At 37.4% G+C, this 26,692-nt stretch overlaps 2 protein-coding genes across 5 annotated transcripts; one reads left to right on the top strand and one right to left on the bottom strand.

Annotated features, from left to right (window-relative positions):
* Positions 1-739: 739 nt before the first annotated feature.
* Positions 740-2,991, top strand: LOC132059841 (putative pentatricopeptide repeat-containing protein At1g26500). The gene is made up of 2 exons (XM_059452641.1): positions 740-2,726; positions 2,764-2,991. The coding sequence occupies exon 1, from the start codon at positions 920-922 to the stop codon at positions 2,435-2,437; it is 1,518 nt and encodes a 505-aa protein (XP_059308624.1). The 5' UTR covers positions 740-919; the 3' UTR covers positions 2,438-2,726; positions 2,764-2,991.
* Positions 2,884-9,487, bottom strand: LOC132059839 (probable methyltransferase PMT4). Of its 4 annotated transcripts, none has more exons than XM_059452638.1 (9): positions 9,333-9,487; positions 7,385-8,357; positions 7,043-7,178; positions 6,636-6,876; positions 5,781-6,006; positions 5,151-5,302; positions 4,730-5,033; positions 3,801-3,933; positions 2,884-3,565 (listed from the first exon to the last, which is right to left on the bottom strand). In XM_059452638.1, the coding sequence occupies exons 2-9, from the start codon at positions 7,891-7,893 to the stop codon at positions 3,416-3,418; spliced, it is 1,851 nt and encodes a 616-aa protein (XP_059308621.1). In that variant the 5' UTR covers positions 7,894-8,357; positions 9,333-9,487; the 3' UTR covers positions 2,884-3,415. The 4 variants fall into 4 exon arrangements, with proteins under 4 accessions (XP_059308621.1, XP_059308620.1, XP_059308622.1 ...); XM_059452637.1 differs by having other exon boundaries at positions 9,157-9,478; XM_059452639.1 differs by lacking the exon at positions 7,385-8,357 and having other exon boundaries at positions 9,157-9,477.
* Between the last annotated feature and the right edge of the window lie 17,205 nt (positions 9,488-26,692).

The raw sequence follows: 26,692 nt of genomic DNA, 5'->3' as shown, positions 1-26,692 counted from the left end.
TGTTTGAATAATGGGTGGGTGTTTTAGTATAATGGGTTGGTGTTTTGGGTTTTTTTGTAGTTTGTAAAAGATTAAGTTTTAAAAATTACATTTTGAACCCCAATTTTCTTAATCCCAAATTTAATTGGGTTTTGATATGGGGTGGGCCCTACACGTCACCTTTAGTAATTTGGAGACTTTTTAGTCACCTTCAGTTAATTCTTCGAAGTTACAGAATTTTAAACTGTTATACGGAATTTTAAAATATTTCGTGTAAGCATATTTCGGTTTGATAATACCAAAATGCTCTATAAACTTGGCGGTCTTAACATGTAATTTTCCAACACACAAATGCTAAAACCTAGAACTCTCAAGTCTACATTCCTCCTATCTGTATTACCCCATCGACATCTGCAAACATCAAAAACCACCAACACAATCCAATTTGTTCCTCAACTCAAATCTCCAAACCCCATTAAACCAGTGAACGAATCCCACCTCCGCTTAACAAATCTTTAAAAATAATTTTAATTTGAAAAAAATTGTTGGGAAAATTTTTTGTTGCGCATCAAGCATAAATTCTAGCTTTTGTCCATGAGGCAGGATTTGCAGTCAATTTAGCAGGTTTACTGTGTTGAAATATCCTAAACTTCTGCTTTATAGGCAAAATTAATTTATGTTCACACTTATGCTCGATGAGCAATGACAGCTTTGCATAGAGAATTTTTTGAAAACTATTTTTAAAAAAAAATTATTAATCAGAGTCAAAAAAATCAAGATCAAAGGCCATTTGTGAACTTAACCCCTCCTTTTCACTTTCTTTTTCCACAAAAAAAAACTCATTTTTCTTACCCCTCTGTGTCTTTCCCCTTCTCAGTTCTCCCTTCAATAGAAACAACATTCAACATTCGAGGCAACCTCACACAATTTTCCAACACAAATGTTAAGAGTTAGGATTTTCAAGTCTTTCACATTCCTCCTATCACCCCATCGTCATATCCAAACCTCAACAACCACCAATACAATCCAATTTGCACCTCAACTCCAATCTCCAAACCCCATTAAACCAGTAAATGAATCCCACCTCTTAAGAGTCTGTACAATTCTCTACCAACAACAACACTCATCTGACCAAAAACTCCACAACAACCTTAAAAAAACATCCTTTGACCTCACCCATGAATTTTTCCTTCAAGTATGCAATAAATTCCACTATTCTTGGAGACCTATTTACAAATTCTATCAATTTACCAAAACCCAACCTCAGTTCACTCACACTCCTACAACCTTCAACAAAATGCTAGATGTAATTGGAAAATCAAGAAACATTGATCTTTTCTGGGAAGTCCTTCAAGAAACTGGAAAATATCAATTGGTCACACCTAAAACTTATATAGTTGGGGTAAAGACTTTAGCTTTAGCTAGGGAGTTGAAGAAATGTGTTGAAGTTTTTCATTTAATGAATGGGTTTGGATATGTGTATAGTGTGGATGTATTGAATAAGGTAGTTGAGGTTCTTTGTAGGTCTAAACTTGTTGAGGAGGCTGAACATGTTGTAGTGAAGTTGAAAGATTGGATAAAGCCAAATGGGGTTACTTATAAATGGCTGATATATGGTTTTTGTGATGTTGGTGATATGATTGAAGGTTCAAAGATTTGGAATTTAATGGTTGATGAAGGTTTTGAACCTGATATTGCATCTGTTGAGATTATGATGGAGACCCTTTTCAAGAATAATAAGTATGTTGAAGCGTTGAAGATTTTTCAATCGGTTAGAGTAAATAGGATGAGTGAATTAGGGGTTGAGACTTACAGGTTGGTGATTAATTGGTTGTGCAAGAAAGGGAAACTTGGAGGGAGTTATGTAGTGTTTGAAGAAATGCAAAATAGAGGGATTAAACCCGATAATTTTATATTGGGATCGATAATGTATGGGCTTATGAGTAGGGGACGGGTTATGGAGGCGTATAGGGTTGTCGAAGGAATAGAGAAGCCTGAGATAAGTGTTTATCATGGGATGATCAAGGGGTTGTTGAAGTTGAAAAGGGCAAGTGAAGCGACTCGAGTGTTTAGGGAGATGATAAATAGGGGATGCGAGCCGATAATGCATACGTATGTTATGTTGTTACAAGGGCATTTGGGGAAGAGAGGGAGGAAAGGATCGGATCCTCTTGTGAATTTCGACACCATTTTTGTAGGAGGTTTGGTTAAGGCAGGGAAGACGTTGGAGGCGAATAAATATGCGGAGAGATTACTGTACAGAAATGTTGAGGTGCCTAGGTTTGATTATAACAAGTTTTTGCATTATTATTCCAATGAGGAAGGTGTGGTTATGTTTGACGTGATGAGCAAAAAACTTAGAGAGGTTGGGCACTTTGATTTAGCTGATATATTTGCTAGGTATGGGGAGAAAATGGCAACTAGGGATAGGAGGAGAATTAGAAAAACAGAGTCATGACTGCTATGACACCATGTTGTAGTTCCATTCCCATGATTGCAACCTATACTTGCTGGTTTAGCTGAAGCTCCGTTCCTCTATCAATCCACTTGATCAAACAAACAACAGTTGAGCGATGCTTGAGTATGATTGAAATTCTATAGCTGGGAGCTTGGAATTGGCCCAAGTAAACACCAGCTAATGTCTTATAGCGCGCTTCCTTTCTTTTGGTAGTTGCACTTGGGACCTTATCCGCAGAATGTGCATAATTCCAAAGGGAAAAGGAGAGGAGAGATTGGCACAAAAAGTTGTTCTCCGTTGGCTTGAGGAACAGTTTGGGAAAGAAGCTTCATACCGGCAACCCAAGAACTTAGAAGTTTAAGTGAATGATCAAAGATGATAATTTCTGATTGTCAAGCAACTCCCCCAAGGACATAGAAAGATAGCAATGAAGATGCACACTGAAATGTTAGTCACAAATCCAGGATTACCAGTAGATTCTGATTCTTAGAGCTATAAAACAATGTGTATCTCGGGAAACTATTTATAATTGATTCTTACATTTTGGGACAAAATCTCTTGCTCTCAGAAAAGGTGATTATTCACTACAAAGCACCACTTAATTACAAAATTGAAAAAGATATGTTAAAACTGAAAAAAAGAAGGAAAACAATGCTGAATGAATTGCTACATAAATCTTTTGAAAGGGCAAAAATCTTCTTTCTGTGCTGTCTCTACTCCAGCAAATCTTGCTTAAATCTGCAGCTTAAATTATATTTCCACCTGAGGCCAGCCGTATTATCCCTCCACAAGATGTCAAGATTGAGACGTGGTGCAGCTTGTGGCATGGCAAGTTAAAAAATAAGTCCAACTACATAAAAAATGACATTTGCAGGGGAAAAAATGCAGGAGTAGAAAGAAAAAAGAAAAGGAAAAAGGGCGCGCGCACACATACAGGACTGCCAATCATTGAATTGTGAATTCCATTTCAAAGATGGATCACTTTCTCACAAATAATTTTTGGCATGCGAGTAACCGCTGGTCACTTCCATCCTGGAGGTCAATCACCCTGGCTTCCCAGCGGAGTTGTGTGGCTAACATCCTCACTTTCTCTATAGGGCCCAATTTATCAGACAGAATAATCCATCCCTGTCAAATTCAAATGTTAGAAAATTCAAGTAATCAAGCAAACATGAGTGACACATTTTGAAGGTGTTCAGTCTAATAGAACAGGAAAGACGAGAGTATCAAGCAATCAATGAACTATGCCTGAATCCCAAATCTCAAAGAAAAAAAAAAAAAAAAATTAACATAGAGCATATCTAAGAAAAGCAAGCTTATGTAAAAGATAATTTAAAAGTGCAGACTTCAAATACAATATTACCTCAGGCCGTAAGATACGATCCATATCAAAAAGTACTTCAATTATACTGCATCCTTGTGAAGCAAGGTGTGACAGAAGTCCATTACCATGGAGCAAATCATATGTTCGTGGATATGTAGGAAAGGGTTCACACCTGGCCCAATATTAAGAACATTGGATATCAGCCTCAAACAAAATTCTTCAAACAATCTTTAACATAAAAAGCTGTTGTACTACTCATATTACTGTATCCAATACCAAGGGAAAAACGTGACTCAAAATCAACGATAAACATCTTATTGCGGGTAAGGTCAAGCTTCTTATGTTGTTTATTACTCCGGTTCTTCCTTTATCTTCAACTTCTCCTCATTGAACAAACAAGCATTACTTTATGGAAGACTCAGAAAAGGGTACAATCACAATACAAACTATACAATGTATAGTAGTCTTCAAAACCACACATTAATTTTGGAGATGCTTAATTGTAAATTACAGCATTAGGGTCATTTGATAATTTTAAGATCATTCTAATAGGTTTTGTGTCAGCAGTTACAGCAAGATCCAGCAGTTCCAATCGGTCATCAATCGAAAGGGAAACAGATGCAAAAAAACTGAACAGACAATAATCCATGCCACATGCAAACAAAGATCATAACATGTAAAAGAACAAGAAAACAGTTTATTGTAAATTATAGAGAATTTTTATTGCCCACCATCAAGAGGACGTCACAGCTGCTAACAAATAGGATCCAACGTATTAAATAATGCCATCTCAAATCCACTAACTGTAAAGTCATTTAGGTGATTTATGATCACATACGTAACGAGAAATACATTGTTGCTACTTAACTAACACACTTCTGTGATTTTCTTCACTAAAATAATCTGCAAAATATAGCTGAATCACAACTTTCGATAGATCTCGGTGAGTCTAAAACATGATGTCTTACCAGTTATGCAGAACGCCAGCAAAGCCTCGATCAAGTATGAGGGGAAGTGTATTATGCACCCCAAGAGGCACAACATTCATCACCCAAACTGATTTTCTTGCCTCCAACAATGCGGCATTTAAACCCCCATAATGAGCATTCATGTCCAATACATTCCGCACCATATTATATGGAGGCAATGGATCGTCATCACCGGGCCTTTTTGGATGGTCAGAGAAAATCAAGGGTGACAGCAAAGACCAATAGTTTCTCACAGTTGATTTCCAGAATTCTGAATCTTCAAAGAAATTGTCGGGATGAACTCCTGGCATAAAACAAAACACAGGCAATGATTGCATGTTAACAATAAAGAGCCAAAATGGCAGGAAATTAGAGAATGATGGTAAAGTTGAACAAACCAATGTTATTCAAATAAACTTGCCATGAACTTTGAGCTCAGTTGAGTTCATAGAATCAGATCTGCTATGAATTGGGACCCATCGGTCACTGCCTGTTCCAGATATACAATGTGCAAGTGGCTGGTAGTACAGTTGCATATCCTGTCCTCTGCAAATTGGTATAGTACCCTTCTTGCTACATTGAAAAAACAAAACCCAATTAGAGAAGGTCAGGTGGTAGAAAGAAGACAACATAAAAAGGAAAACTATAACTTGAAAAAGAGAGCAGAAATGGAAGACATCTACATCAAAGTCTGAGCACGAAGGGAGGAGCTTCCTTTTTGTTGCTTTTCCGTGGGGAGTGGGAGGGGTAGAAGCAGGGCTTTTAAAAGTAATAAGCAGGTGCACAAAATGTGAATTATCTCAAAGTTGACCGTGCGAACGTACAAAATCCAAGTACAACTTCAAAAAAAACTTTTTGAACTCAAAAACATAATCTAATCATCTTCCTGAGTCCAGTACTCAGCAGTCGATTGGAACTTTCATTTAGATGAAAATTATTAGTCAGATTTTAGTTTTATCAACTGAATAATGTGAAACCAAAAGCAGGTTCAAGGATATGATAAACAGAATGTAGAGGCAATACATGACATTGGCTTTTTCGTTAGTCTTACCCAGATGTATAGCACTGGGAATCAACTGTCTTCTGCCAGATGAAAGTTTCTTCTTGCTGTTCCAATAGAGACCAACAGAGCTTCTTAGTGAACTCTTCCAAAGGAGTAGACATGCTTCCCTTCTTTGCACTAATAGAACTACCCTGCTGCTGGGTTGTGGGTGAGGTTAAAACAAAATAACCTCCAGGCTTGAGTACACGGTCAATTTCAATAAGAAACAGCCCATCTGTTCCGTAAAATCATTATTAGTTTCATGCCATTACAGACTTGTTCGGGTATAAATCCACAGAAGGTCACTTACCATGCTGATGGTCGTTGAGAGATCCAACAAAGAAACAAAGTGAACCACAAAAACTAGAACGTGTTACTATCAGAAAAAGAAGAAGGTGTCTAAATATCATGATCTATTTAGCTTAGCAATAAAAAACAATCATCCCTAGCAAAAGACTGTCTTCACTTCCAGGGCAGCAACTAGTCGCAGTTACACTTAGGTGAGACAGGGCGGGGGTCCGGATTTTAAAATCAGAACTAATAATTTATCAGCACGTTTGCCAAAAAGTTCTAGCAAGATTGGTCGTATCAAGATTTATTTTATTTTGGAGAAGATGTTCTGGACTGTGGAGGATGTTCGTTGTCAGTTTAGGAGATACCATGGATTACTAGTTGTAAGGTATCTCTACTCCCACAGCATGAAATAGACTAGTAAAATGAAGTAAATATCAAATTAGGTACATTGAGAAATACTTAATGAAAGAAAATCTTCATAAACTACTGGTGGCAAATCTGGCAGGTCACACAAAATGATAATGAGAAATAAGTATGGGAAAGATAGTTCCTGAATAGCAATGGCAATACCTTTGCTGTCCCAAATGATTCCACACTGAGCACAATGAACCATGTCATAAGACAATGATGGAAATGGTAGCTGTTTCGAAAAAAAGTTTCCGATGACTGCAGGAAGTCCTCTCTCGAGTGCTACCTGAACTTGGCTACCAGATGACCCATAAGCTGCCACACAAAGAGCCATCAAGTTCAACGAGAGTAGGTGGGCACCGAAGCTACCAAAGCCACAACCAATATCTAGTACAGTACGCACCTGTTATTCAGTAAATAAAAAACTTATATTCTAAAGTAGAATTATGGTTCTGCATCACAGTTCCAACGTTATGAAACCGGTAGCATACCAGAAGCGTCTATTCTTCGGAAACCAGCAATGGGCCAAACAAGTAGCTTATGGAAAGATGAATAAAATATTTACTTACACCAGCTTGACGGAATTCTGTATCACTTCCCAGCCCAATCATCTCTGCGATTTGGTGAGAGTAATCTTTGACATCATCAACCATCATCCCATCTTGAGAATGGAAAGCAATTTGATTCTCTTCTAGTAACATTAGCCTGGACAAAAGAATAGTCATAATAAGGTAAAGCCGTAAGGGAAATATGTCACCTCACATACAGACTTCAAGATTATTCCTACAAATGAATTAATCCAGAAGAGCTCGGAAACTTAAAATGCAGAATTTCATCCTTCTAGCATGTAGCACACCAATTTGAGATGTTTAAAATCATCGACAAGATCATTTCATTTTATTTTAATTTACCGTTTCATAATGCTTCCAGAAGAAAGGAACTGATCTTTGGTTAGCTTCACATTTCCACTCCATATAACATCTCTGCCTGCTGGCCAAGACAAAGGAATCTTATAGTCCTTAGGAGGACGAATCAGACAATGTTGATCTTCTCGTGATAATTCACAATGCCGATCTAACTCCTCCCCATCTTTAAACCCAGCTAGAATATTTGCAGACAGATTATAGCAAGGCACATAATTTTCTCTTTCCTTACCACAAAGACCAACTTCCTTTATCTGATTTTCGCCCACGGAAAGGCTTTTTAGCTCTAAATAATCGCTTCTTGCTTGCTCCTTTAGCTTTCTATAATTTGTATAAATATCTGACTTCACAGAGGAAGTGACCGAGTTAAAGGCACTTGAAGATGATCCTAGCAATGCAATCACCACCAAGACACTAACAAGACATAAGAGTAACCAGTTGAATGACTGTCTAGACCCGAACTTTTTTGATAATTTGTTAAGCAAAGGGCTTTTCATCTCTGATTTATGTAGCCTCTATAAAGTTCAAATCGAGAAGATCACAATGTGCTAGCTTATTTGCTTCAACCTGAACATCCAAGAACTATGAAAACTATATGCTGTCATCAGATATCATCTCCCATATATATCACAAAAAATTCAAACAACTTCAACTAGGAATGGTTAGAACTCTACCGAACTTCCTTAAGAGAATGGAATTCCAAAATTATACCAAGCCAATCAGATAGTCAAGATCACAATCTCGATCCTGTAAGTCTCCAATCAGAAACTAGAACAAAAAAGTTCAGATCAACTATAACTCCTCCACGAAGGTAATGAATAAGGCATCAATTACCACTCCTCGATACTTGAAAAGTCCCCCAAAACACAACTACACTAGAAAATGCCAATTTCGAATCAACTCTAGCTATATCCTCAAAAACAAAATTATCCAAATCTAGCAACTACACCAACAAATCAACCTGCAAAAAACACGAAATCCAAAATCAAAAAAAAAAAAAAAAGATACACCTTAAGCATAATTGTTAGTCAAATTTTCAACAATTCCAGTAGAAAAGGACCACAAACACAGATCATAACACAAAATTTCTAACTAAGATAACGAAATTAGACACAAAAACAAACAGCAGAAAGGAATCACAATTCTTATTCCAACTTTCAGCATTTCTAGAAGGTACCCCTCCGTTCCAATTAAAGTGTCTTACTTTCCTTTTTGTTATGTTCCAAAAGAAGTGTATTTTTCTATATTTAGTAAGCTGACAATTCAAATATTCAAGTTTATAATCACAAGATTCAAAGTAAATTTTAGTACATTACATACACTACAAGGTCCAAAATTCTCTATTTATTCCTTAAAATCCGTGCCTAGTCTCTGTTTAAAAATAAAAAACAGATACTAATCACAATTCATATTTCGATAATCCAAGCAGGTCTCAATACAAATCAAAAACCCAAAAATCCACCTAAGATCAACAAAATATGAATGAAGAAAAAAATTTCCAAATTTCCAGCTCGAGAGGTAAGAAAATGTCAAACACAGATCAGATCCAAATTAAATCACATTATATAAAGTCGATCACTAACTAAATCAGAGAGGAATCTAGCCCTATGCGGTTAAATTCAAATCATGTAACACATAGATAACAATTAGTAACATACACATTACAATATATGGTTAAGCACATGTTTTCAGCTCATTAACACAAAATAATGGAATTCACAATTGAATTATAAAACTAATGATTAGGATGGTTAATGTACCAGTTGAGCAACAATGTGCGAGTGTGAGTATGTAATTCCGTTTACGTATAGGTTTGACAGTTGCAGAGGGGGCTATACAGAGTAATTTTGATTCGCCAATGACGTTTAGAGAGAGAGAGTGTGTGTGTGTTCTGTATTAATGGGGAAACTAATTATTTAAACATGTTTATACGTACATTGTTTAATGCGAATTAGTGCAGTCTTTACAGATCCAATAACAGAGGCTCGCAAATTGAGAGGTATTCTCATTATTACAGGGGAATAATTGCTTCTCTCAAACTTTCAAAAAGGAAATCTAAAGAATTGTTAAAACAGAGGTATGTTTTTACTGCCCCCAAATTTAAGTTTTATTAGTTTAACGGAGAGAAATAGAATATAGTACCTATGTCCACTTTTATTTGTTTACTTTAAATTTTTTACACAATTTAAGAAAATAATAAATAAAATACATAATTTACCAATTTACTCATATTAATTGGTGCATATTTTTTTTTTGGATTTGAAAAAATAATTTGAAGTGAGTATTTAATACTATGGATAAAACAGAAAGAAAAAGTTATCTTATCTTGATATGCAAAAAATGACAAGTAAAAATGAAAATCTATTTTTAAAATAGTGACAAGTAAAAGTGGATAGAGGGAGTATAATTTTGTGGTCTTAAATTAGAAATGTGTGTACTCTTTTAAATTTTATCGTCTGAAACTTATTAGAATGTTGAAATTGAAAAAATTACTAAATATACAAAGAGACATTCTTTTTTGACAGATAAAAAAGCAAAGCAAAACACTTTTGGCACAAATGGAGTAATTAATAAAATAATAAATTTGGAGAGAGAACGAAGAGAGAGGGTGTAGTGCTTGCGTGCGTGAGTTCTCCTCTGTTAATGGAAAACCCATTAATTCGAAGGAAAATAATAAATTTGGAGAGAGAACGAAGAGAGAGGGTGTAGTGCTTGCGTGCGTGAGTTCTCCTCTGTTAATGGAAAACCCATTAATTCGAAGGAAAAGACTCAATTATGATATCTAACTAACAGAAATGACTCATTTATGCTACTCATTGATAGTTTAGCTAATTTATGCTATTATCATTACAAAATGGCTCATCCATGCCATCGTTATTACCAAATGGTTCATTCATGCCATTTTTCATTAACGTCGATTTTATAATATCAGATATGACAAGTACCTCCAATTAGAGGTCCATGTTATTTAATTAAGCCAGCCCAATTTTTAATCTCAAATCAATTAATAAAGCTGACCCATTTTGTAACGGTGATGATATAAATGAGACAAACTATTGACGAGTGGCATACATGACCATTTCTGATAGTTCGATGACATATTTGAGCCTTTTCCGTTAATTCTGTATGTGTCAATTTATGTTGCAGGATTTCGAGAGTCAAATTGTTGTACTTTGACTTAATTGAGACATGAAATTTTTAAGATAAAATTTACTCACTAGAAAACTACATAAAAAGTTTTTTTTTTTTTGTCTAATTTATACTTTTTTTTGTCTAATTTATGTGATACTTTTTGCTTTTCGAGATTCAAATTGCATGAATTTTGACCAACATCTAAGACTTATTTTTTTACAGAATTGATGTGAGAAAACCTGTAGCTTATACTCCTTCCGAATCAAAAAGAGTGTTTACTTAGCCATTTGCACAACCCCTAAGAAAATACTATTTTCTAGACAAAAATGAATAATTTGACTAAACTGTCCCTAATTAAATAAGTATTGAAATTTGATCACATAACAATTAATAGGGGCAAATCTAAAAAAAATAAGGTTAATTTTTTCTTGATTTGATAAGTAGACACTCTTTTTTACCCAAGAAAAAAAGGCTAAGTGGGCGCTCTTTTTAATCTGGAGGGAGTATTACTTTTCATGTATGTTTCAAATATATTATTATAATCTTAAATATTAAGCTAATCTAATCGAATTTAGCTTTAAAATTTAGTCGAATTGACTCTCGAAAAGCGAAAAGTATCATATAAACTGGGATAGAAAGCATATGAAAAAATTATAGAAAAAAAAATACTTTTTTGATGCTTGAAATCCAAAAGTGTCACATAAATTGGAACAAAGAGACTACTCCCTCCGTTCACTTTTACTTATCACGTTTTAACTTTTCACGCTATTTAAGAAATAATGATTAAGATAGATATTTTACTACAATATCTCTATTAAATGCTGTATAATTGTATTGAAATTGGGAAAATGATTTGAAATGAATAATAAATACTAAAGATAATTTTTTTTTTTTTCGTCTTATCTTAATATGTGAAAATTGATAAGTAAAAATGAAGATAGAGAATAGATAAAAGTAAACAGTACTTATTTAAACTTGTTTATACATTATTTAATGCGAATCGTACAGTGGGTACAGATCCAAATTACAGAGGCTCGCACTTTGAGACGTTTTCCACTTATTACAGTGGAATAACTACTTCTCTGCAACTTGCAAAAAGGGGATCAAAAGAATTGTTAAAGAGGAGTATTTTTTTTTTCCTACTCGTTTTTTGAGGGAATATGATTAAATTAAGCAACTTAGGCCCCGATTGGCCATGAAAATTTTTCTCTTTTTTTGGGAAAACGTTTCCACTTTATTTGAAAATTAATATTTGGCCATGAAAATTTCAAATACAACTTGATAAGTTGTAATTGAAATTTAGAAAACACCAAAAAGAAATTCACTTTTTTTCACTTTCAATATATTCAAACAACCAAATATTCTTTGCAAAAATTATAATCAAACATAACTCCAACTCCAAAATACAGTGAAAAATATTTGATTTTCATGGTCAAACGCCTACTTAGTTCTTCATTATAGCTCGGGTCATTCGCCCAAATGCCATTATTTCGAGGTGGTCTTTAATTTTTGCCTCTCATCACTTCTCGTTGGATAATTTTAAGAGTCAATCCCACTTTATCCTCCTAATATTTAAGGATTGAGAAATAATACCCCCTCTACATATTAAATGGGAACGATACACACCTTATCAAATATTTTTCGGTGAGAATTTTCTTTTTTTGAGTAAATTTTTGTTTCTAAAACTAAAATACAAAAATATAACTCCTATTATTGTCTTGTTCTCCTATTCCATTGAAAATTATGTACTTCTTTTAGAATATTAATAATTTCAATCAATGCGGTATTCATTTTATCCGCATGCACATTAAAATTTTGAGCTTTACTTACATATCAACGGTCTACCTGCTTTCCTCCTCTAACATAACCTTTGGGTCACCTATGAATTCTCTCATGTCACCTACCGCAATGTAGGTCTAAATGTTCTAACCCTTTTGAGGTCCTTATCAACAACTAAAACACTTCGAGACATCACTACCATTTTCATATTCCTATAGCCATTTATCAAACAAATTTCATTGAAGAAAAGTTATTCAATTGTTGCAAAAACGGAAAGGCTTTATTTTAATCGCGTTTGGTTAAGAGAAAAAAGCACCGCAAAAGTTTTTGCTATTTACGCAAAAAAATGCATGACTCTAGTTTGTGAGTTTTTGAAAAAAGAACAATTTTTCAAAATTTATTAGTTCACATCTTTTTTTTCAAAAACTCTAACCTTCGAACACCAATCGTATCCAACCAATTAAAATTAGGGAAGAAAAATTATTGATACAAAATTTGTTATTAACAAATGGAATGAATAATTATTGATAAAACGAATGCCAAATAGCTTGAAATTTATTAATATCTTAAACAAAGTACATTATTTTCAATGGAGTAGATGAATGGGACAATAATAAGAGTTATATATTTTTGTATTTTAATTTTAGAAAGAAAAAAAAAGATCTTTACTCAAAATCAAAAAATTCTCACGAAAAATATTTGATTAGGAGTTATCGTTAGGGTGTGCTGTTTCCCAACCTTTAAATGTTAGGGATAAAGTGGGATTGACTCTAATTTTAAATTTCGCTCGACAAGATTATATCACACTAATTATATCGGACAAGGCAAAAACTTTCGAACTCCATAAAAACAAGACTTGTGCCGAGCGAATTTAATTCCTGCAGAACTCATGCCGAGCAAAGCAAAAGTTTAATTTTTTATTACAGAACTTACGACTAGCAAAGCATGTATGTATATTTTTATTAAATGAGTTGTAGATGAAAAAATTAAAGACTAGAGCATTTGAAGGGAAATCCATGCAAAAACTTATTATACTTTTGGTATAATATTATCTGAAGCCCAAGGGAGCTTCAATATCACCATAATTTTGAATTATACTGTGGTCAAAAGTTGAAGGATAAATTTAACTTCTTTAAAATAAAAATAAAAAAATAGATGAACATGTGAATATTGGAAAAGGTTACAATACTGGTGCTTGAATTGAAAGAAAAGCAGTAACTTATCTAATTAAACAATGTGTCATAGCAAAGCATGCCTTAAAAGTGATTTCGATTCGACTAGGTATCGATTGGCCGTTCCTCAAAATTCCACGACGCTCCCAAATACGCGTACTGGTGGTTGAAAGTGTGGAATTTGCACAAATACAATTGTCCCACTTGGAGCAATTCAAGGGAGAAATTGACTTTTTTTCTTGCTCTGGAGTGACCATTAATGAGATGGTATTTTTAAGCTACGTGGCTAGTGGAAAACACATCTTTTTGCTAAATTATTGGCAAAGAGGACATTTTTATAGCAAAAATGAAATGCAGGGAAGTTATCCTATTTTGAATAGTCCAACAGTAACTTTTACCCTTTTCCCTTAATAATTTCATCTAGAATTAGAAAAATTTACTTTGTTTGCTTTTGAAAGTGATAGATTATTATACTTGAAAGTGTAAAAAAAAATTATGCATATAAAGTTAGATTAAAATAGAGATTTGAACATTGTATGTTATGTGCCGATTGTCCCTCTTGAGTTAAAGAAATAAATGTTAATGGGTTTATAGGCTAAACGCACTCTCCTACCTATCAGACTAGTATTTTAGGTAGGGCTTTCCTGTTTGGTTTATAACATTAGTACCAGAGCCATGCATGGGACCGCGACTTGGGGTGGTAGCTTGGACCCAAGAGGGGTGCCAGCCGTGACCAACTGGGCCGAGCCGTACCAACGAGGCTATTGGTTCTCAAGCGAGGGTGATTGTTATATGTCAGTTGTCCCTCATCAGTTAAAGAAAAAAATGTTAATGGGTTTATAGGCTAAATGGGCTCTCCCTCTATCAGGCTAGTCTTTTGGGTTGGGCTCGCCTATTTTGTCTATAACACTATACTTTGGCGTCGCTAAAGCCTTTTGCGGCTATTTAGCACAATGCTGATAAACGTAAATTCTATTACCGCTAGAATCACTTATTTTAATGGGCAAATGTGTAGCTACAATTATGATGGCTGCTAAATCCTATCCCAAAATGGCTAGTTATGGCTTTTTAATGTCCATTTTAATTTGTGGCCAGTAAATTTAATTAAGATGCCGCTAAAAGTCTCAATCATTAGCTGCAATTATTTGGGGGCTTGTGGCAATTCTAATGGCTATAATAAATGTATTAGTTTTTCCCTTTTAGCGTTCACTTTTATGGTCCATCAGTTTAATTAAATTACTGCTAAAAGCCACAAGATTTATCAGCAATTGTTTAACCACCAATGATAATGACTGCTATACTCTTCAAAAAAATGATCTAATTTGTTAGTAAATTCAATTCAATCAGTGGTAAAAGAGAGCCTTTTAGTGGCAACGAAGCTCGGTATACGCTAAAAAAATATATCACTATTTATTCATAAAAACATAATTTATCTCTTTAGATCTCACAAACAAAGGAAGTACTAATCCAAAATATTAATGTAACAACTTAAAAAACATATATTGTCTGAACTAAATAGCTAATGTCATTATTTAACCAACCCTATCAAAAAGCACAAATGATAGTCTTCAAATAATTTCCGCAACTCTTCATCATATTGAAATTTGAAATCTTCCAAATGCTAAATCTTCGAACATCGGGCTGTGTAACCTGAAATAATAATACAAATGTGTCAATAGATAAAATATAATGTAAAAGACATGAAATTTCAGTTTCCAAGTCCACAAAATGCTTAATGTAACATGAAAGAGAAATTTCAGCCCACAACTCTTAACAAAAAGGCAGCTATTTTCATTCAGCTCATACAAAAATCCATCAACATCAGGAAATAATCATATTATTATTGACCTTACATTCAAGGCTCTAATGTAATAGTAGTAGTTGTTGATTCTTCGATGTGTATCAATATCTATTGCGCTTTTGATTTATATCTTGCTCTTTCGTGGTTATGCTTTTTCTGTCTGCATCGAATTCCTTTTCCTATATTTTCCTTTTCTTTTATTTTTCTTGCTTTTCTTTCCTTTCCTTTCCTTTCGAGCCGAGGGTCTTTCTGAAACAACCTCTCTGCCCCACAAAGGTAGAGGTAAAGTCTGCATATATCCTACCCTCCCCAATCCCCACTTGTAGGATTACACTGGGTATGTTGTTCTTGTTGATTCAAAGCTCTAATGAAAGTTCCACGAAAATACAAAATATAAATGGACCAAGTAGCTCGACACAATCTGAACCAAGACCAACTCAAGAAGTGAGATAAATAGTAACGCTGCGAAGGATTTAACAGTATAAAAGAGCCATCACAATTAAGTGAAGCTGAATAAAGTTTATTGATTGTATTGGGAGAAAGATGTATACGGGTTAAGGCCTATGACCCGATACTTGGGAAGACTGAAGGTGCCGTCTAGCTGGCTTCCACTCTTAGCTGCTCAGGCCACATCAAACAATCTTGATTAGAACGCCACTGTGAATACAAACGTTGGAGCTACAGTGATGTCACATCACCCGTACCATAGGGTTAGAAAAATTGGATAGTGGCTTATATAAACTTAGCTTAAGGTGGAAGAAAGGGACCTGGATCTTCTTCCTTATCTTCTTCTTCTTTTTGAAAGTCTTGTAATCACTATTTTTTCTCGCAACAAGGAATATATCTGAGATCATTACTTTCTTATTTTTCAGCTTCCTGAATCAGTTCTTATTGTTTTTTAATACTTATCAAGCATTACCCAAGATCAATACTACTCCGGAACGAGCTTATAGAAGAGTTCTCGGGGTTGGATACGTCCCATTTGTCTTCAACCCCTATAAAAGTAAATCTCTAACTGATTTTTTGATTGAATCCATTTTCACCGAAAAATAGTTTAGCACCGTCTGTGGGGATAGACACTTATAGTGTCGTCCTAATTTATAGCAAGAACTCTCCCGTAGCCCATAAGAGAGCAAGCGTGATCGCAATACCAAAAACAAACATGTCAAGGGTAAGCAATAGCTCCCGCGAGTCTCACGAATCGGAAAACACACCAGATGTGGAGAACCTATTGGAGATACCAGTGTCTGAACATAACAATGAGTTTGTTCGGAACAAAAAAACAGCGGAAGTGGGACTCCATGAAGACAACCTAGTGAAGAGTAGAGTGGAGGAATTTTGAGCGCGGAGGCATCAGAGGGGCTTCAGAGGCGCGCGTTTGAAGAGAGGGATCGACCCAGACCTCGACCGAGAAAGCAGAAAATCGCCAGAAGGAAAGGTCCCCAAAAAGGAGGCTCCCTAACAAATGACGTGGTCGGGGCTACGCTCAAGTCGCAAAATGAGATGATGTAGCGCATGGAGGTGGTCCTTGACACCATGGTCAATCATTTTAGGGCTGGGACTCTAGCGTCTAATCAAAATATGGAAAAAGCCTTGGCGGCACTGCAGGCTAGGAAAGGGGAGACTGACGGGGCAAAAGAACGACTGCGAGCGTTCAATGAAGAGCTCTCCAGCGTTGAAAAAGAAATAAATGAGTGATGAACCAGATACCGGGAGCGCCATCTATCGTGAAGGGTGCAGGAGCTCAAAAATACGGAATGTCACCATACCCGGAGAGTGTGGACCCAACTCCTATTCCGCGAAGGTTCAAAATGCCTAACATGCCTAAGTATGACAGAACCACAGACCCAGAAGAGCACATAACAACCTTCGAATCGGCTATCACTGGGCATGACCTCAAACCGCAGGAAATCGAATCAGTCATGTTGAAGAAATTCCAACACACACTCATTAAAGGAGCACTTTCCTAGTACACTTATTTACCTAAAAATTCTATTGATTCTTTTGCCTGCCTTGCAGATGCCTTTGTTAGAGCTCACGCGGCGGCCCAGACAATTGAGATGCATAAGCAAGATGTGTTCGCCATAAAACAGAGAGGAGACGAACTGCTAAGGGGATTCGTAGACAGATTCCAAAAGGATAGAATGTTGCTGCCATCTATCCTGGAGGATTGGGCCGCGATCGCCTTCGCAGATGGCCTAAACCCGAACAGTTTGGACGCATTCAGAAAGTCAAAAGAAAGCTTAAGGGAGTTCCTTGCCAAAAGATGGAGTGAAATAAATCTTAGGTACACAGCCAAGACACGCATTGAGAGAGATCAACGGACACCAGAGCCGATAGAAGGGGGGAGTCACCTAGCCAAAAGGCCAGATTCGGGATTTGCCGCAAATACGGTGAACCATATAGGGCAATATCGAGGGAACTGGAACCGCAAAGTTGAAAGATCACAATTTTAATATAAGCACAGCGGAGCGCGTCACAGTAATGAGAACAATGAAGGAGGCGGGGTTCCCCGATGAGATTCAGACTAACCTAGATAAGAGAAATATGGGATTGTGGTGCCACTTTCATAGCACATGTGGGCATTCCACAGAAGGTTGTGTGAAGTTGAGGATTGAGGTAGCCCAGCTGTTGCGAGCGGGGCATTTGAAAGAATACATTAGAGGCCGAGCGAAGCTCACCTTAAACTAAATTCTCGGACAAAAGCCAGGCAAAATGCCACAACCTACTCATACTATCAACATGATTTTCGGAGGTGAGATGGTGAACAAAGTTACATACACGTCACTCGGAAAGTGCAAGATCTCTGTCACAATGAATAGCCGTGCCTAGGAACCTTCTGAAAGTAGAAGCATTTCCATCTCCGACAGTGACTACTCGGGACTTGCCCCTTTCCACAATGACGTCCGAGTAATATCTATTCAAATTGTTAATTCCTTAATTAAACGTGTACTTATTGATCAAGGGTGTTCGGCGAATATAATTCAACTATGAGTCCTGAAAGAAATGCGAGTAGAGGGATTGATCGTCTTGGCAACTAAGGTATTAGCAGGATTCAATACGTCAAGTGAATTGATCCGATGAGAAATCGAGGTACCGTTCACGCTAATTGCACAGAACAGGATATAATGTTCGACGATATGTCTTACAATGTGATATTGGAAAGGTTGTGGATCATTCAATGCAGCCATTCCCTTCCACTTTCTACCAAAAAATCAAATTTCCTACTCTTTGGGGAGTTGGGGAGATCAGGGGGACCAAGGCGCTGGCAAGGAGAAGGAAGCCGCGGCAATAACGACGGCACGGGGGCCGAGTCTGACAAATAGCAATCACAGATACCGGGTTCAAAAGTGGGGTCCAGAGGAACAACGGGGCAACACACAAGGGTGGCAACGAGAAGAGAGTTACCGGGATCAGACCGTCCTGAAAGGGTTCATTGTCCCAGTAGATAAAGAACCCGCAGACTCAACCGTAGAAGAACTAGAACGCGTAGAGCTTTTCGAAGAACATCCCGAGAAGAAGGTACACCTGGGTCGGGACTCTCACTCGAGCTCAGGAATAGATTTTTAAGTTCTTTAAAAGTTAACTCAGATTGCTTTTCTTGGTATTGTAACACTTCAGACCTTTAACTTAAGCTTAACCATGATCTCAGACTTAGAAAACCAGATAAAGAATGTGAGAATTAAAAATTTCTCTTCAGCTGTCAGATGGGGATTTACGCCCAAGAATACGGACCGTAAACTAGTATACGACCTGTATTTCAAGTCGTAAAGTGACACCCAAAATCACTGTGCATTCTGGAATTTCTCTGGTGGAATTTCATATTGTTAAAAATGGACCGTATTTTGAAATACGGCCCGTAAAGTGTGATCGTATTTAAGGAGGAAACGAAAACCAATGATTCTGTTTGAAACATGTTGAATTACGGTCCAGGTTTACGAACCGTAAATCAATTTATGGATCGTATTTTGGCCACATTTACCAACCCCACTAGAACCTATAAATACCAGCCTTCAGTTGTTTTATTTCATTTTTCATAATTCCAAGCCCTAGAAATGAAATGTTCTTCTCCCAACAAACCAAAACAATAAGGTAAGTCATTCCAAGCTCTTCCAAATCAATTCTATCATATATGCTCTTAACCTAATCATGAAACCATGTTCTTAACATAGGGTTTTCAAGAAAATCCAATTACAGAGTATAAAAAGCAAAACCTTGGAACTCTTATTATTGTTCAAGTTTGGGAACAATTTTAGGTATGTTAAGCATACTATCTACATGAGTAACATTGTTTAATCATCCTCATAACTCAATTATCATAATTCCCAGAAATCCAACAAGTTCATGATTTTGCCCTAGTTCTTGATTTTCACAACCTAGGGTTAGAGCTCAGTTTTCTGATTATGTTCATACTTGTTATGCATGCTATGGACCCTAGCTTAATCTAAAAGACTTGTAATTCAATCTACGAGTCTCAGAATGCAGTCTAAGTCATCAGTCAGGTTACAGAGCCAGTAGTCAGTTTTATACCTGTTACTTCATGTTTGATTGGGCCTAAGGCCATAGTTATGATTCATATGCATATGTAATTATTTTGGGCTTGAGGCCATAGCTTGAGATCTCATTATTTATTGGGCCTGAGGCTATTGTTACATGATATTTGCACAGGTCGTTTCTATACATATCAGCTCATGATATGAGTATTCAGTTTCATTGTGCTTTATTGTTCATATATCCCCTATCATTGCTTCAGTTGCTTATCATACTTATACAATTCAAATGTACTAACGGTTTTATGCATGGGCCTGCACTTCACGGTGTAGGGTTTGACTTTCAGGAGGATACAGCAGCCACTTAGCGTTCAGTGCTTTCAGTATATCAGCTAGTTGGTGAGCCCCTCTCATCCAGGGCTTCCCGTCTATTCCCAGTTTTTTGAGTATTAGTTAGTTCATTAGTATTTGAGGCATGTCAGGGTCTTGTCCTGACCTAGTTATTCTTTCAGTATTTTGATCATAGAGGTTTCATAGACACAAACTTTAGTCAGTTATGTTGGTTTTGCCTCAAAACATCTATTTCTGCATTCATTATTATATTTGAGTTAGAGCATTCTCTGGCTTCGTGTTATATCTTGCATGCTTTCATGATACAACTGTTAGATTCAGTAGCCATGGGTTTGCTCGGTCATAGACAGTCAGGCACCGAGTGTCGTGTCGCGCCCAGGCCATGGTTCGGGGAGTGACAAAGCTTGGTATCAGAGCAGCCAGGTTGGTTCAGTATCATAGGGAGTCTATGAAACTGTGTCCAGTGGGGTCTCCTTTATATGTATGATGGCCACATGCATATAAACAGCTAACCACCAGGGCATATTAAGGAAGTCTCACTTCTTTGTATTCTAGATCGTGCAACTAGAGCTATAACTTCAGGATGTCTTCCTAATTCCTACGTTTACGTAATTTCAGATGATTATGGCTCCAAAGAGAAAGACTACCAATAGTTTAAGGGCAGTGTTATACCTCGCGTTTTGTACGTTTGAATATTCCGAGTTAATGGCGGGAAGTTGAGGACGAGGTTATAATTTTTTTTCTAGAATGCGTAAGTTGCGTATTCATTTTTATTGGTATGGAATATAAGGGCAAACTTGGAATTCGAAAATTATTATTCATGACTTGTGGAGGAAGTCTTGTGGCCATTCAAGTTGGAGTGGACTATGGCCCACATGATGCAAATACATGTGATTAAAAAAGATGACAAAGTGAGCAAAATTCATCTTTTGTGACTTAAGGAAAAATCTAGAAAAATGGAGAAATTTGGTGGAAAAGAAAAAAAAAAAAGAGAAAAGAAAAGAAGAGCACATGATCAGCCATGTGCACATATATTTATATATATATGTGTATAAGATGACAATTAGTCATCTTAATCAATTGTGACTCCTAGAAATTTCAAGAAAAGTGAAGAAAAATGAAGAAGAAGAAGAAGAAGAAAAACGTCCAAGGTGAGGGGCTGGCCGAACCAGCCCCATAAACTTGATCAAAAAAAATTGTTTCTTCATGCTAATTGGAGGGTCCTCTACAACGTGGAATAGTTGATGGAACAAGAAAACCGTTCGTTCTTGCGAAACAAGTCTTAGCCGAGTGGAGAAGATGATTGGAAAAGGTGAAGTTTAACTTTCTTTCTCATGTTTCATGGATAATTTGAGCATGTTGTGATATGTGAAATGAATGAAATTTATGAAAGTATGGTGTGTGCATATGTGTGGCCGTGTAGTGTGTGTTGTGTTGGAGTAAGAGATTAAGTGTATTCCACATGCTTATGTGTTGTTGTAATGTGTAGAGAATGAAAGAAACTCATGGAATGTTGTATGTTGTGTTGTGGCCGAATATGGGCTGAATTGGTATAGGTGTGTTGAACTCATTTTATATAGTATTTTGGTTGTTGATTATTGTAGATTATGTGACGAAAATGAAGGTTTGATGACTCAAATGGAAGTCGGAAATGTTGTGACTGTTTTGGAAGATTGATATGATTTTAATGTAACTTCGTGAATTTATGAAAATATTGTTGAAGACGTATGAATTGTTGACATAGTTTATGAATTTGAAAGTAGAAAATGTGTTATGAATGTTTCTAGTTGAGTTGGAAGGTTTCGGGTAAGATTGGATGTTGGTTTGACATCTTGAATTATCTATCGATATTGTTGTTATGATTGTTGATTATTGGCATTATTGTTGGTTTTGCCGAGTTGAATTCTCGGATTGTTGTCAATGGATGAGTTGGGCCGAGCCATATTCTCGGGATGGCGCATTTACGGGGAAGTCTTTTTGCCGAAATTTTTGTAAACAAATGTGCATTCAAGATTGGATTCCTAAAAGCTCTAATCAATGTTTGGTGAACATGACCAAATCAGTAGATTCGCATTTGCAACTTGGATTTGGAGTAGCGAAGGAGCGGAAAGAGGTATGTAAGGCTTCACTTCTCTTTCTTGGCATGTCTTAGCCGTAGTAGGCTTGAACACGGGCCTCGGGGATAATTCCTCTCCTAGAAATTCGAGATTGAAACTAACTACTATTCATTCAGTAGAATTGAATTAGAAATTGCGCAAAATGTTGGAAAACTTCCTAAACATCCATAAACTTACACAAATAGGACCCGATTACCCTAAGGTCCTCACAAGTGACGCCATAAATTATTATATACGTAAATTTGATACGCCGCCTCATTTGACCCGAGGTGGGCCCATTGTTCCCGGATTTTCCTTATTGTACCATTTGACTTATTTTTTGAAGCGAGCCGGATGGAAACTTTCGATCCTTATTCCGTCATCAAATGACAAGTACTATAACTATGCCAATGAGGATATTCTTACGATGGCTATGAACATGTTTTACAATGACATGGATGATGTCAAGGAAGAAAATGTTTACATGATAACTATGTCCATGATGATTCTATGATTAAAGGTTCCAAGTCTATGATTCCAGTGACGAGATGAGAACGTTAAGCTATTTCTTGAATCCTCAACTCTACTCTTGAATAATGTTTTCCTTTAAAGATTCCAAGTACACAAAACGATGCCTTATGGTCCGGTTCTATGTTTTATCATGATATTACCCTCCATTGATAGTCTCGCCTTATATTAATCGTCCCTTCAAGGTGAGGCAAGCGCCCATAGTTATTCTATAATATAATCGGAGGTTCCCGACCTTACGTCACTCCGATGGATACATGATTTTCTTGGGCTCTCCTGCATGCTTATATAATATATGGATATGAAAAATGGATATGAACATGGGGTAAAAGGGATACATGGAAATTGGGAAGGGAACTATGTTTCATTGCCACTGTCGGTGGCTTATCATCCCGACGCGGGATTTATGGGCGAGCCGAGTATTTCGAGCGCAATGTGGGCGAGCGACGGCGGTCGGTGCTATGACACTATGACACACTATGATACGCTATGATACTATGATACACTATGACATGCCATGATACTATGATACACTATGGTACACTATGATACTATGATATACCATGATATGCTATGACACTATGATATACTACGATTTAACATGATATGACATAAACTCTATTTTTTATGCCTATGAAAAGAAATGTTTTTTAAAGGGAAAACAAGCATGCATGGCATCCGCCCCCATGGGGCCCCCATATGCACAGGTTACTCTGTTATCCTATGACATGTTCTATGTTCCTATACAGATAATGTTCATATGTACAGGTCATCCTTTTACCTCACGATGTAATATCTCTTTATTGTTCATGCTTATATCTCCTACTGTTGCCCATACCGCCACATGCTCGCACATAGCTCTTGGGGCCGATTTCTTTTTCATGCTCGCGAGGTACACCCAGATGAGCCGATTATAGCATGAGGATGTTCCAGCAGAGTTGGTAGGCTCCACTTGTCCCGGAGTGCTGCCGAGTTAGAGTATAGATGCCACGATATGTTGTTCGAGGTTAGAGACTTTGCAGACAGAGTCGTGGGTATTGGGTTGTCAGTTTGTGAGCGGCTCCAACAGCCGACATGTTATTATGTTTCGTGTCACGAGTCTTATATGATGTCATATTCTATTTATGGAAACTTAAATGTATTCATTTCTTACTAGTTCATAAGTTCATACGTGTAATAAGAATTAGCGGGTTCGCTCGGCTCCGAAGATGGGGTCGGGTGCCCATCACACCTTAGTAAAGTCGGGGTGTGACAGGCAGCTTCCAACGCTGCTCGTCGGAGGCTATCCGAGCCAATTTTATTAGACGCTTACGCCAGAGACTACTCCTACTGCTCCAGCTTCGACGGAGATTCCGGCTTCTCAGACTGGAACAACTAATATGGATGTTGGGAGTGCTATTGCAATGCTCACACAGTTAGTAGCTGCTCGTGCCCGGCCGTCGGGGAAGCGGGGTCTAATTCTCGGGAAACTCATGGAGAATCCTCCGTGCGAGTTCTTGAGAATGAAGCCCCCAGTCTTCTCGGGGACAAAGAAGGAAGAGAACCCTCAAGATTTCATTAATGGTCTTTAGAAGATTTATAGAATGATGACTGTGACGGAGACAGAAGCCGCTATGTTTGGAGCTCACCAGCTGCAAGGAGTAGCAAATGCCTGGTACGAGACTTACGAATTATCCCAAGGTAATAATGCTTCTGATGCCACATGGGATGAGTTCGTAGAGGCTTTTCTGGACTATTTTATGCCTATTGAGGTCCGAGAAGCCAGAGCTAAGCAGCTCTTGAAGCTCAAACGAGTAATGGGAAGACTGCTCGTGATTACTACTTGGAGTTTATGAGTCTAGCAAAATATGCTACTGAGCTTGTTCCTAACATAAGGGCCAGAGTAAAGAGGTTTGTCACTGGTCATGATTCTCACTTATATGGTGGGGCGAATATTGCAGCCCATAATGGAGGTATGACTATCGCCAATATATTGGCATTTATGCAAGGAAATGAAACGAGGCTCAATGAGGAGGAAGCTGTGCAGAAAGAGAAAGACAAAGAGTTTAACAAGAGGGTTAAGTCAACCGGCCGATTCGATGAATAGTGGAAAGAAAAGAAAATTCTTCAACAGGTCATCGGACCCGTTCCTTCGTCAGCAGTGCTTTAGCTCCTAAGTTCGAGAGAGGAGAACAGGAAGCTTTCGGGCTCGGTACGATCCTAAAGGAAATTCAAGCGATCGGCTTCCGCCCGCCGCATAATACTTGTGGGAAGAGAAATTCAGGGACATACCATTCGACCATGGATGGTTGCTTTGGATGTGGCCAGTTAGGTCACTTTTTGAGAGATTGTCCATTTGCTAAGTAGGGTACAGGTGGGACCATAACTCAGTCTACCCGATTCGATTGCAAAACAAGAACACTGGCCCAGCTCGGTCGGTAGAGCCCCGGCCGAGATCAAGGAATGCGAAGTAGTGGTCCAAACCGCTTGTATGCTTTAGGTGCTCGACGACGCTGCGAGGGCCATATCGATGTTGTCACGGTGCACTATCACCGTTTTGCCATGATGTTTTTGCGCTTATGGACCCGGATCCTACTTTCTTATGTAACCCCTTTTATTGCTAAAAAGTTTAGAGTCAAAACCAGAACCATTGTCCAAACCTTTTGAAGTGTCTAACTTTGTAGCGAGGCAATTAGCCGGATGTGTATAGGGGTTGTCCGGTAAGAGTGTACCATAAGTTGACAATAGCAAACCTTCACGAGTTAGAAATGGTAGACTTTGATATGATCATGGGGATGGATTGGCTATATTTTTTTATGCTTCAGTTTGTTGTCGGACCAAAACAATCAAATTTAAATTCCTAAATGAGCCAGCCTTAGTTTGGTCAGGTGATTCAGTAGCACCCAGAGGTCTGTTTATCTCTTATCTGAAAGCCCGAAAAATGATTTCTAAGGGTTATATCTATCATCTAGTACGGGTTAGGGATGCGAGATACCTGCACCCCGACTCTTCGCCCGGTTTCGGTGGTACGTAAGTTTTTCGGAAGTCTTTCCAGAGTATCTTCCAGGAATCCCTCCTGATAGGGAAATAGAGTTCGGAATTGATCTACTCCCTGGCACTAATCCTATCTCTATTCCGCCATATAGAATGGCTCCAGCAGAACTCAAAGAACTTAAGGCTCAGTTGAAAGACCTCCTAGATAAGGGATTCATTCACCCCAGTGTTTCTCCATGGGGCGCACCAGTCCAATTCGTACAAAAGAAAGATGGTTCCATGCGTATGTGTATAGACTATCGCCAGCTTAATAAAGTCACTATCAAGAACAGATATCCCCTTCCTAGAATAGATGACTTATTTGACCAACTTCAGGGTGCCCAGTTTTATTCTAAGATAGACCTCAGATCTGGTTACCATCAGCTTAAGGTCAAGGAAAAAGATATTCCTAAGATAGCTTTCGAACCGTATACGGGCACTATGAGTTTGTGTCATGTCTTTCGGGTTGACGAATACACTAGCAAATTCTTTCATGGATCTTATGAAATCGCAGTGTTTAAGCTAGTATCTACATCTCTTCGTGATTGTCTTCATCGATGATATTTTAGTATACTCCCGCAGCGAGTCAGATCATGCTTAACACCTCAGAGTAGTACTGCAGACACTTAAGGACCGTGAGCTATTCGTAAAATTTTCCAAGTGTGAATTTTGGCTCAAGTCCATGGCATTCTTAGGCCATGTTATTTCTGGAGAGGGTATTTGAGTTGATAACACTAAGATTGAGGCTGTCAAGAGTTAGCCCAGACCTACCTCTGTTTCAGATATTCATAGTTTCTTAGGTCTGGCTGGTTACTACAAGCGTTTTGTAGAGGGATTTTCCTCCATCTCAGCTCCGTTGACTAGATTGACTCAGAAGAAGTCTAAGTTTCGGTGGTCAGATGCTTGTGAGTGCAGTTTCGAGGAGTTGAAAAGAA

Source organism: Lycium ferocissimum, chromosome 6 (genome assembly GCF_029784015.1).
Source record: "Lycium ferocissimum isolate CSIRO_LF1 chromosome 6, AGI_CSIRO_Lferr_CH_V1, whole genome shotgun sequence".
NCBI lineage: Eukaryota > Viridiplantae > Streptophyta > Magnoliopsida > Solanales > Solanaceae > Lycium > Lycium ferocissimum.
This window is presented reverse-complemented; position numbering and strand designations above follow the sequence as displayed.

Excerpts from the sequence above, each read along its gene's own strand:
- LOC132059841 (XM_059452641.1), top strand. The coding sequence starts at position 920 with ATGTTAAGAGTTAGGATTTTCAAGTCTTTCACATTCCTCCTATCACCC.
- LOC132059839 (XM_059452638.1), bottom strand. The coding sequence starts at position 7,893 with ATGAAAAGCCCTTTGCTTAACAAATTATCAAAAAAGTTCGGGTCTAGA. Across the intron at positions 5,034-5,150 it reads AACTGAGCTCAAAGTTCATG|GAGTTCATCCCGACAATTTC; the intron begins GCAAGTTTATTT and ends GTTTTATGCCAG. Across the intron at positions 3,566-3,800 it reads ATCGTATCTTACGGCCTGAG|GGATGGATTATTCTGTCTGA; the intron begins GTAATATTGTAT and ends TGAATTTGACAG.